Source organism: Lemur catta, chromosome 10 (genome assembly GCF_020740605.2).
Source record: "Lemur catta isolate mLemCat1 chromosome 10, mLemCat1.pri, whole genome shotgun sequence".
Taxonomy (NCBI): Eukaryota; Metazoa; Chordata; class Mammalia; order Primates; family Lemuridae; genus Lemur; species Lemur catta.
In genome coordinates, this window is record NC_059137.1 from 90,314,694 (window position 1) to 90,326,826 (window position 12,133).

Below are 12,133 nucleotides of genomic sequence, written 5' to 3' on the forward strand. Positions count from 1 at the left end.
TACTAAAACATAACACAGCACTTTTAATTATTATAATAATGTTATAATCATGATATATAGAAACATCATAAAATAGAATGTCCAAACGGAAATTTGTATGATAAAAATGGCATTTCAACTCAGTGGGGTAAAGATGAATAAATGATGTAGGAACAACTGGGTACCCACTGGAAAAAGATAAATGATCCATACCTCACATTGCTATAATAATTCCTTTATTATTACATTGGTGGTTCCAAAATGGCAACTTCTTATCATTTCTACTACCATTCTTCTATAAAAACAAGTTCTCCCCTCCCTAAGTATCACTATAAATTCTTTATGCAACGTGCTATAACCCATAACTATCATTATACATTGCAATATTCAAATTACCCTATGGCCAGGAGGAGCCTTTGCAAGCCTTTTTCTATGTCCTTCCTATATATTCCCTTTAGTATTTGAGCATTTCCTTGCTTTCTGACCCAAAAAGATATTCCAGGTTCCCCCTGTTCTAGAACTGAAATCAATAATACCTCCAAAGAGCCCTTCTGTTAGTCAGGGAACAATATTCAGAAACCAAGATCCAGGCATTAGATATGTTCACTGCTACTGTGGTATCACTGCTTTTAGATGCTTTCAATGCACAGAACTATTAATAGGAAATGTATAGTATATATACTTATGGTTTTTAGATTTATTAGAATCATAAATTCATCCTGATAGCCCCAATTCAAATGCAACGTAACAGCATTCTTTCTCACCTTCTCTCATCCCATATTTGTACTTTCCCCTTTTCACCATATGAAAAACCTGGTTTCCAAGAACAATATATTTGCTCTATCCTACAATAAAAATACAACAGATTAAGAACTTTTACAACCATACTATTGCTAACAACAAACCTACTAAATAAATTTCAAGATTCTTTTTGACTTATAATTCTTAATTGATAAAAAAGATAAAAATTTCTTCAAAATAATAGTCAAAATGTATTAGGTGACTGTAGCTTACAGGTAAGGGAAATGAATGACAGCAATGTTACAGGGAACAAAGGGGAAAAATTGAAAATACTATGTTATACTTTCACTGCCAGGAAGTAGTGTTATTTTAAAGTGGACTTGATTAGTTGTAAATGTATATTGCAAACTCTAGGGCAACCATTAAAGGAAATTTTTAAACAAGTATAATTGATATGCTAAGAGAGGAAATAGAATCATAAAATGCTCAATTAAAACAAGAGGAGACAGAAGATCAAAAAAAGAACGAACAAAGGCAATGAAAAGTTACAAACATGGTACATAACAATCCAACTATTAATATTTCAATAATTACTCTAAGTGTAAATGACCTAAATACACTAATTAAAAGAGATCATCAAAGTGGATAAAAAATAAGACCCAACTATACGTTGTGTATGAAAAACCCACTTCAAATATAAAGATACAGACTGATTAAAAGATACTAATAAATCACTAAAGTAGCTTTATTAATTTCAGAGAAAGCTGAGTTCAGATCAAGGAATAGTCTCAGGGAGAAAGAGAGGCATTACATAATAAAAGAGGGGTCATTTCTCCAATAAGACATAATAATCCTAAATGTGTGTGCACCTAACAACAAAGCATCAAATTATATGAGTTAAAAACTGATCGAACTGCAAGGAGATACAGACAAAGCCACTATTATAGTCGCAAATTTCAACTCTATCAATAATTGACAGATCCAACAAGCACAAAATCAGTAAGGGTACAGTTGAACTGAACACCACCATCAGTCAACTAGATCTAACTGAATGATAAAACTAACTGAATATAAAATGCTTTATTCAACGACAGCAGAATACACATTATTCTGGAGCTCATAGGGAGCATTCACCAACACAGACTACATTTGGGGACAAAAATATACTTTAACAAATTTAAAAGAATAGAAATCATACAAAGTACGCTCTCAGACCACAATGGAAATAGAAATCAATAATAAAAAGGTAGCTGGAAAATTCCAAAATACTCAGAGATTAAATAAGGCCTTTATCAAAACTTGTGGGATGTAACAAAAGCAGTGCTCAGAGGAAAAGATATATCATTGGATGTATATATTAAGAAGACCAAAAATCAATTATCTAAGCTTTCACCTTAAGAAACTAGAAAAAGAGCAAATTACAACATAAGCAGGAGGAGGAAATAAAAATTAGCAGAAATCAATGAAATTAAAAACAAGAAATCAATACATGGAAAAAAAAAATCAACAAAACCAAAAGCCAGTTCTTTAAAAATATCAGCAAGTTGATAAGCCTCTAGCCAGCCTTATCATGAAAAAAAAGAACACAAATTATTAATATCAGAAATGAAAATGGGGTCATAACTACTTAATCCCATGGACATGACAAGCATAATAAAGGAATAATATAACTCTATGCCCACAAATTTGAAAATTTAGATGAAATGGACCAATCCCTTGAAAGATACAGTCTACCTGAATTCACATAAGCAGAAACAGAACTGCATAGGCCTATATCTGTGAGAGAAATTGAACCAATAATTAATAACCTTCCAAAACAGAAAGCATCGGCTCCAGATGGTTTCACAGGTAAATTCTAACAAAATACCAAAAAAGAAATGACATTATTTCTTCTCTATATTCTCTTCCAGAAAACAGAAGCAGAATGACACTTCCTAGCTCATTCCAAGCAGCCTTTATAACAAAACCAGCCAAAAACATTACAAGAATGAAAGACTAAAAACCAATGTGTCATGAATATAGATGCAAAAATCCTCAAGAAAATATTAGCAAATCAAATTCAACAATACATAAAAAGAGTTATACATCACAACAAAGTGGGATTTATTTCAGTTATGCTAGGCTGCTTCACTATTTGAAAACCATTTAAGGTAATCCATCACATTAACAGCCTAAATAAGAAAAATCATACAATCATTTCAACAGACTCAGAAAAAGCATACACTACAAACAGAAGAAAGCTTCCTCAACTGATAAAGTGCATCTATGAAAAAAAAAAAAAACTATCGCTAACATCATATTTAACAGTGAAAGTCTGAATACTTTCCCCCTAAGATCAGGAATAAGACAATAATATTTACTCTCACCACTTTTATTCAACACTGTAATGGAGACTCTAACCAGGAAAATTGGGCAAGAAAAAGGAATAAAAAAGACATTCAGACTGGAAAAGAAGTAGAATTATCTTTATGTGTAAATGACATGATCTTGTATATAGGAAATATTAAGAAATTCATTAAAAGCTATTAGAACAAATAAACAAGTTCAGCAAAGTTGTACAAGATCAATGTACAAAAATCAATTGATTTTGTACCTTCTATACATTAGCAATGAGTAATCTGAAAATGAAATTAAGAAAACAATGCTATTTACGATAACATCCAGAAAGGATATAGGTACTCTAGAATGAATTTAACAAAAGAAGTGAAAAATTTGTAAAACTATACTGAGAACTACAAGCACTATTGAATGGAAAAATAATTCATGTTCATAAATTGGAAAACTTAACATTGTTAAGATGGCAATACTCCTGAAATTGATCTACCTATTCGATGCAATACCTACCAAAATCACAACTAGCTTTTTTGCACAAATTCACAAGCTGATTCTAAAATTTACATGGTAATGTAAGAGTCCCACAATGGCCAAAACACTCTTGAAAAAGAACAAAGTTTGAGGACTCATACTAAACAATTTCAAATCTTACTGTAAGGCTACAGTCATCAGTGTGGTAGGATACAGAGAGATACGTAGATCAGTGGAATAGAATTGAATATCTGGAAATAATTCCTTATATTTATGGTCAATTAATTTTCAACAAGGGTACCAAGACAACTCAATGGTGAAAGAACAGTCTTTTCAACAAACGGTGCTAGGACAACTGGACATCCACAAGCAAAAAAAAATGAAGTTAGAGCTCTTACTGCATACCAAATATGAAAATTAACTCAAAAATGGATCAGTCATATATGTAAGAGCTAAAACCATAAAACTCAGTAGAAAATATAGGTGTAAATCTTTGTAAACTCGCATTAGGCAATAGTTTCTCAGATATGATCCAAAAGCACATCAACAAAAAGAACTGGGCTACATCAAAATTAAAAACATCAGTTCTTGAAAATACACCATCAAGAAAGTGAAAAGAGAACCCTGAGAATGGAATAAAATATTTATAAATCATCCATCTGATGAGGGACTTGTATCCAGAATATATAAAGAACTCTTACAACTCAACAATAAAAAGACAAACAATCCAATTAAAAACTGGGCAAAGGATGTGAGTAGACATTTTTCCAACTATATACACATGGCCAATATGCACGTGAAAAGATGGTCAACAGGGAGTTGGGCCTGGTCTCAATCTCTCCTACAACAAAAACGCATTGTTGTACTGGCCCCTTTCAAATAAATAAAGTTTTTTATAGCATCTTAAAAAAACAAAACTCAACATCATTAGCCATTAGGGAAATCCAGATCTAAAACAATAATAAGTTTCTCCCTCCCACCCACTAGGATGGGTATAATTAAAAGGACAAACAATAAGCATTGGCTGAGATATGGAGAAACTGGAGCCCTCATGCCTTGCTGGTGGGAATGTAAAATGCTGCAACCACTTTGGAAAACTGTTTGGTAGTGCCTCAAAATGTTAATCATTTAAGTATCATATGACCCAGCAATTCCACTCCTATGTGAAAATAAAAAGATGTACACAAAAACTCACATATGAATGTTCTAAGCAGCATTGTTCATAATATCCAAATAAATGGAAACAAACCAAATGTATATCAATGATGAATAGACAAAATGTGGTATATCCATACAGTGGAATATTACTTGGCCATAAAAACAGCAGAAGTACTGATGCATGCGATAGGATGAACCTTGAAAATACAATGCTAAGTGAAAGAAGCCACAGAAACATCACACTATATAATTCTTTTATAAAAATGCCCACAGTAAACAAATCTATTGAAACAGAAAGTAGATAAGTATTGTTTTATGGCAAGGGGTGGGGAGGTGAGAGGTGGGGAGGAGAGTGGGGAGTCACTGCTAAAGAGTGTAGGGTTTATTTTGGGGTTGATAAAAATGTTCTAAAATTTGGATCAGGTGGATAGAGCATAACTCTGAGTATACTAAAAACAACTGCACATTTTAAATTTTTGGGTATTGAATTATATCTCAATGCATATATATATATTTTTTGCACGTACCTCAATGTATATTTTTCTTGAGATATAATTTGCACACCATAAAATATACAAAAACATATTTTTTAAAACAATAATAACATATGAAAGGAATTAACTTGTTAAAAAAGAAAATGAAGTAGATATTGGAAGACCAGCTAGCAGACCTCTACAGTAGTCCACTGACTGGCTCAGACGGGGTGGTATTGGTGAAGAAGTACACGGAAAGATTTCAAAGACACTCAAGAAGACTTGATAATCTAGATGTGGAGGATGAGAAAGGAGCAGGTATAATGATGACTTGCACTATAAATTTGCTTGTTTGCTCTATCTCTGCCAGAAATTGTTCCAACGTGGTTCACGAAGATGATCTTTGAAACGGGTCACAATTATGTGTAGAAGCTTGCCAGACTTCGGGGAAGGTAGGTAGGGAAAGGAGAAGGGTCATTTCAGGAGATGCCCCTCCTGGAGAACCTGTAGCCTCGGGGCCACATGTGACCTTCTGGATCCTTGAGTGTGGCCTTTTGACTGAATTCAAATTTTGGAATCAGTCAAGGGGCCACACTTGGGGATCAGGAGGGCCACATATGGCCTTGAGGCTGCAGGTTCCCCACAGAAAAGATCAGGAAAAGACAAAGCTTAGGTACAACTGCAGGGAGAAAGACTGTGAAGGCTGACAGTTGGAAAGGCCCTGCAGGCAATGGGGAGTCATTAGAGGTTTTTAACTGAACACAGAAGTGCTTCTTGGCCTTATAAAAAGGTAACCCCAGCACCCATGTGAAGAATAAACTGGGAAGGAGAATGACTGGAAACCAGGTGACCTATGAAGGAGATTGTTGCAGGAGGCCAGCAGAGACCTCTGTAAGCCATGACCAAAACTGCTACTCTGTAACTCTGAGTAGGATAGATAATAATGCAAGAAATAATCACTATATACTTGGCTACAACAGTGCCTCCACAACAAATTACAATATGGAGCGCAAACAACAGATGAGGCTTGATGTATTTGGCACCTGCCTACCCCCCACCCATCCACCTGGAGGCTGCACGTACAGTTTGGGGCTCCTCTGACCTGGGAGAGTTCTCATATTCCTTAAAGGCTGCTGAGAACACCCAAATTTTAGACTATGAGAAACAAAGGCACCAGGGAGACTCCCTTCATCTGTAGTAGCCTTGACCTCATGTTTTTCTTTGCACTACTTATTGCTGGTTAATAGTAAAGCAAAGTATAAGCAATGTTAGCCAGGCCTGAGTCTTCGCTCTTGCTAATCCTCAAAGAAGGCTGGGTCAATCTTATAAACCATAAAGTCCTAACAGCTAATTCTTACATTTTAGATAAACTGAAAGCATCTTAATTTATTCAATTGTCTTTTATGCTCTGATATCTCCTATTTTGGTCCATTGAGATCCTAACTTAAAGACTTTCCAGACATTGCAATAACTGAAATCCCAACGTGACTAAGCTTACCCAAAAGATGGTGGCATTCAGGCTCTAATCACTTCAGTGCCAGTCTACGCTTCCAGCTGAATCTCTTACTGTTCTGCTTGTCATGCCACACTACAACCACACTTGCCTTATGTTATTTCCCAAATACACCACACATGTTCACATCTCCATGCCTTTGACCATGCTCTTGTCTCTGGAATAATAAACAATTAAGGAGTGAGGTAACTCATACTCCTGAGCACCTACTATAGGCTAGATACTTAATGCACAAATTATGTTAACAATCTCATTTAATCTTCATAGCAACTCCATAAAGTTGGTATTATTTTTCCTCACTAATGGCAAAATCCACTGCCTATTAAGGAATGCCTTGGAACCCCTTCCAAATGGTGAAAACTTTCAGGTGTTACAGTCCTTTGCTCTCACCAAGCCTTTAAAGTTAACACAAGCCTAATAATCAAGAGGATCTGCTTCACTATACTAAGACAACAATAGTGACTTACTCGTTTTTCACTTCTGCTTAACAGATTATAGGTGCTCAATAAATGCATGTCAAATTTAAATGATCGGCCCTGTGCCTTAACTCGGGCAAACAGCTATTTCATCTTTCGGGATCCCTTTAGATTTTCCCAGCACTGCAAGTGAAATAAGCTGAGCTTCATCAGTAATCCCTCCGAATCTCTCCCTCTCCCATAGCCGCCCACCCTCAGTATTGTATTGCTAATGCATCAGTCTCTTCCCTGGGTAGGTAGCTAAAGGGCAAGATCCGTATCATCCACATTCTTGTCCCCAGACCTTAGCAAGACAAAAAATGCTCGATTGTTTAGACGAAGCAGAACAGTCCCTCAAAACTAACTTTCTAAGATAAAATGGACAAAACTAACTTTCTAAGATAAAATGGACAAGAAGAAAAACTGTTCCAGCTGAACACCTTCACATTTAAGATTCTTCATTATAATAAAGGGCATTCTCACTGCAGCCTCTACAACCATACCACTGATTCCTGAGTTGACAGAAAGCCACTACACAGCAAGAATAAAGCCTGAAACGACGATTAAACACCCGGAGCACGTACTGACCTTGGCTTGTCCAGAGCGGAGGGCATACGCTGCGCTTCTGTTTTCCGCGCTGAATGTGGCCGCTTTACAGCCAAGGCGCCGGAACGCGCGTTTAGGTCTCGAAAGCACGGACAGGTGCGCAAGCCAACGGCCACCTCGGGGTGCGGGGGGCCTGGGCTCCGCAAGCCCGCCCGCCCGACCTAGACCCGCGCCCCGCGGCCCTCCCGGAGGAGCAGCCGCCCGCGCCCGCCCGCCCGCCGCCCTCACCTCGGTTCTCCTCCTCCAGGTGCCGCACCCGCAGCTCGTCCTCGCCCTTCACCTCGGAGCTGTAGCCCCTTCTCGGGGCGGGACCCCTGGCCGCGGGCGCCCAGCCCTGGGCCCAGACTGCCGGGCCCACCTGCCGGGCCGCCAGCGAGCCGGGCGGCCTCGACCCCGGGCCGAGCCGTGCGGAGCACACGGCCACCAGGCGGGCGACGCCGGCCTGCAAGCGACCCAAGGCCCCCGTTCCGAGCGCCACCGCCGCCGCCATGTTGTCTGTTTACGGCGTGGGCCGCGGCTGCCGCTCCGCCCCCGCCGGGCGCTAAACCTCCGCGCGCACGCGCACGCGCACGCGCCCCGCCCCCCGCGGCCTCGCTCCGGCGCGGCCCCGCCCAGCCCCGCCCCGCGCCCTGCCTGAGCGCTGTAAGTGCCGCCCCATGCCGCCAGTCCGTGGCGCGAGGATAGTGGCTTGTCGGGCACAGAGCTGGAGGAAGTAGTTTTCCAAGCCTGTGGAAGAGTTGAGGAGAACGTATTCTATAAGGACGACCCTGAGGGAGTGGTCTCCCCGCGCTCCACAGGCTATGCCCCGAGTTCCCTGTGCTGAGTAAGCTGCAAAAGTGAGCTAAGATACTTTGTCTCCCCAGGTTTGGGTGGGAGCGTGGCGGCTCGGTCTGGGACACTTGCACTCACGTACGCCGGGTCCGCCGGCCTCGCTAAGCGTGAGCGCTGCGTGCCGCACGGCCTCGGGACGGGGTGAGAGCGCCGAGCACAGGGCCCGGGGCCACCGCCGGCCGGCGAGGGCCGCGTCTCCACCAAGGGCCGGACAGACGTCGCCAGGGTGGGATTAGAGCATGTGCCTCTTCCAGAAACTCAAAATGCCAATGTAGTGTGTAGGTGATCATCAAAGCATGTTATTTTAGAATCTTCTGCTACCTAACTTTCATCAGATCTCAACAAGGAAAATATATATTAGTAATACTGTTTGAAAAGTGTGCTATGAGCATACTCCTATTGCCACACAAATTTCTGTTATTATCCGTTGACCATTTCTGAGTCCTAAGCAAAACTTCCTTCAGTGTTATTATACCCTCAGCTTTCATCCAAAGTGGAAAGAAAAAGCCGATTAAATTCCATTACTGCATCTGCTGTAGGGATGGTGTTGAAGGTGCATTTTATTGTATCTTTTGTAAAGTGCCATGTGAGAAATTTCTCTTGAAGTTTAGGACAAGGAACATTTTGCTTCCTTTGTATCTTTCCTCTTTTCTGATGATGATGTTCACTTTGACTGCTAGGTGTTGTGATTTTTATTGTTATGGTTTCTTTCTAATTTTGTCTTGAGGTCTTTCTCATGAGATGGATGGGAAGTGTGAAGGTGACAGGGAGCTCAACCAGTAGAAGGGGAGCAAGGACAGGGTACCTATGTGGCGAAAGCCTCTGTTGGGGTCCAAGAGTTACCCAGGCGGTTGGAGTTCTAATTGGTGGGCTTAAGCAAGCAGGCACGTGTTCCATGGAATCCCCGGTGACTTCGAGGTGGTCATGCAGTGTATCTGCACGGTCCGTGAGGGCTGTGGGCGCCGGCGGGGTGGGTCAAGTAGGCTGCATCTGGCTGTCCATACAAAAATGGTCACTGGGTGGCCGTTGTATAACACAGATAGTTGGGTCAACTACATCGAGGAACTGGAGCAGGGGGGGAGCTGTAGGCTGTGTCAAGGACGACTGGGCCGCCTGCTTCTGTTATGAGAAAGTTAAACTTATATTCAAAACGGATGCCAAGGCAACATAAAATTAAAAACATTCACTACACTAGGAAACTCAGAATTTTATTTACAGTTCACCCATGACAATTACTGCAACGATTCTATTACTGTTCACTTGATCTCTAATTGTTTTAATATCATCATGCTGGCTCATCAATAGATTGTGGATTTAAAAAAAGCAGTTATACAGAGCACCTGGCACAGTGCTATTTAAAACAATATAACTTCAGATAATATTTGCGATTGATTAGGAAACTGCAGAAGAATAATCATGAATTGTTTGGGTTATATTAGAAAACAAAGTAAGAAGGCCTGCCCATTGTTTCGGTGCACATAGAGCCTGATAGAAAAAGGCAACATAGAGGACAGGACTATCTGCTTCCCTAACGTTTGTGACGATCATCCTTATCTGGAACAGTCTTGTGGATATCCCAGGTCTGTGAGCAAAGTTGATTCTTAAAAGTTAATTCAAATAATAAATATCACCGTGGCCATTACAACCTGTCAGGAATGACAACTACCAGCAAATTGCCAAATACCTGAAATTTAACAAATTCCATATCAAACAGACATGGCTTTGGATCCCAACTCCATAATTGCTTCACTTTGAAACATCAGTGAATTATTTAAATAATCCATGCTTCCATGTCTTCAGAATACCTCGTATAATATCTGTTCACCTCACAAATTCTTTAATTTCAATTTCTTCAACTATAAAATAAGAATAATTATGCTCATTTTATTGGGTTGATGAGGTAAGTATGTAAAACACTTGGCACCAGGAAATGGGAACAGAACAGATAATATTAGCTACCATTTACCAACTTCCTCCTTATTCTATTCCAAGCATTTAGACATCTTATTTAATCATCAGAAAACTTTGAAGTTGGCATTACTGTCCCCATTTTTATAGGTGAGGAAACTGAGGTTAAGTTACTTACAAAGCTAGCAGCTAAGAAGCCCTGGAGCTGGAATTCGAATCCCAGTACATCCACAGACCAGGTTCTTAATCAGTGTTTTGCATAGCCTTTCAATAAATGTTAAGATGTTCAATAAAATTTAATTCCTTCTGATTCCTTTCTACTTTTCAGTAAAAAATTGTCCAATATGAGACAAAAACAGTGAGTATCAGTTTGAGAAAGGAGGATGGGACTTGGTGTTTGAAATGTCAAATGTGGAAAAGCTGGGGTATTTGGAGTACTACACCCAGTAATATCCTGACCTAAATTCAAATTTCTACCATCTCTTTATAGGATTGGAACCTTTGCCTCTATTGAGCTCTCAGCTAACAGTCTTTCTGATCTGCCACCCCCTTGGCATTTTTCTAATGCTTACTTCTATGTAATGTTAAATGTGTGCAATCCAGGATCGCTAACACTGAACTCCTGAGTACAGCCTGAACCACAGAAGCATTCATTTCTAGAACCCAGCTCTCTTGCACAAGACACTTACCAGGGAATGGGTGTCATCTGTAAAATGAAACAGTTACCAACTTGTTACCAAGCACAACTGGAGAGAAACAAATAGCTGAACAAACACAGTGGGAAGAATAAAGCAGAACTCTGGACTTTGAAAATGAGAGCCTGTCTTAAAACTATTTCATCTGAAACACTCAAAGAGAAAGTAATATCTTGGCATAAAGGCTGGCCTGCTGTATTAAAGACACACATGAATATGATGGCTTAAACAAGAGAGAATGTGAACAGTCCATGATGAGTAAGAGGGTTCTTCTGTCTTAGACAGGAGGCTTCCATCTCTGGGTCTAAGGTGGCTGCTCCCTGCAACCAGCAAAATGAAGAAAAGTTGAGGTGATTACCCAGTTCTATCAGCCGGAAGACCAAGAAATGGCATGTACCCTGCTACTTACTCACATCCCACTGGCCACACCAGCAGCAAAGGGGGCCTAAAAAATGTGACCTTTCACTGGCGACTCATATACCAAGCTGGAGTCCTATTGCTGTGTACAAAGGGGATTGCAGATATTCAGGAACACAGTATGCTACTGAGTCTTCTGTTTTTTTACATTTATTTATTTATTGAGACAGAATCTTGCTGTCACCCAGACTGGAGGGCAATGGCACAGTCATTGCTCACTGCTGCCTCAAACTCCTGGGCTTAAGAGCTCAAGCGATCCTCCTGCCTCAGCCTCCCAAGTAGCTGGGACTACAGGCATGCACCACTGCACCCAGCTGATTTTTTAATTTTTTGTAGAGAAAGGGTCTCATTATGTTGCCCAGGCTGGTCTTGAACTCTTGAGCTCAAGCGATTCTCCCTCCTTGGCCTCCCAAAATGCAATTTTTTACTTTTAAATTAAATTGTTCATGAATCCTAAGATAAAATTTCACAGTCCTAAGGTATAATGGGTTTCACAAGAAGTGGCAGGAACTACATATAAACTGAAGACTGTCTTTCCACATGAGCTATCTA

At 40.0% G+C, this 12,133-nt stretch overlaps 1 protein-coding gene across 3 annotated transcripts in view; it reads right to left on the minus strand.

Moving 5' to 3' along the window:
* The window catches only part of AUH (AU RNA binding methylglutaconyl-CoA hydratase), a 157,601-nt gene extending 149,293 nt beyond the window's left edge, over positions 1–8,308 (minus strand). Inside the window, exon 1 of one of the 3 annotated variants that reach the window (XM_045563780.1) lies at positions 7,959–8,263. In XM_045563780.1, the coding sequence (XP_045419736.1) occupies positions 7,959–8,220 (262 nt within the window). In that variant the 5' untranslated portion in view covers positions 8,221–8,263. Of the gene's footprint in view, positions 1–7,958 lie in introns of all 3 variants that reach the window. The other 2 variants (XM_045563779.1, XM_045563781.1) reach the window with 2 other exon arrangements.
* Between the last annotated feature and the right edge of the window lie 3,825 nt (positions 8,309–12,133).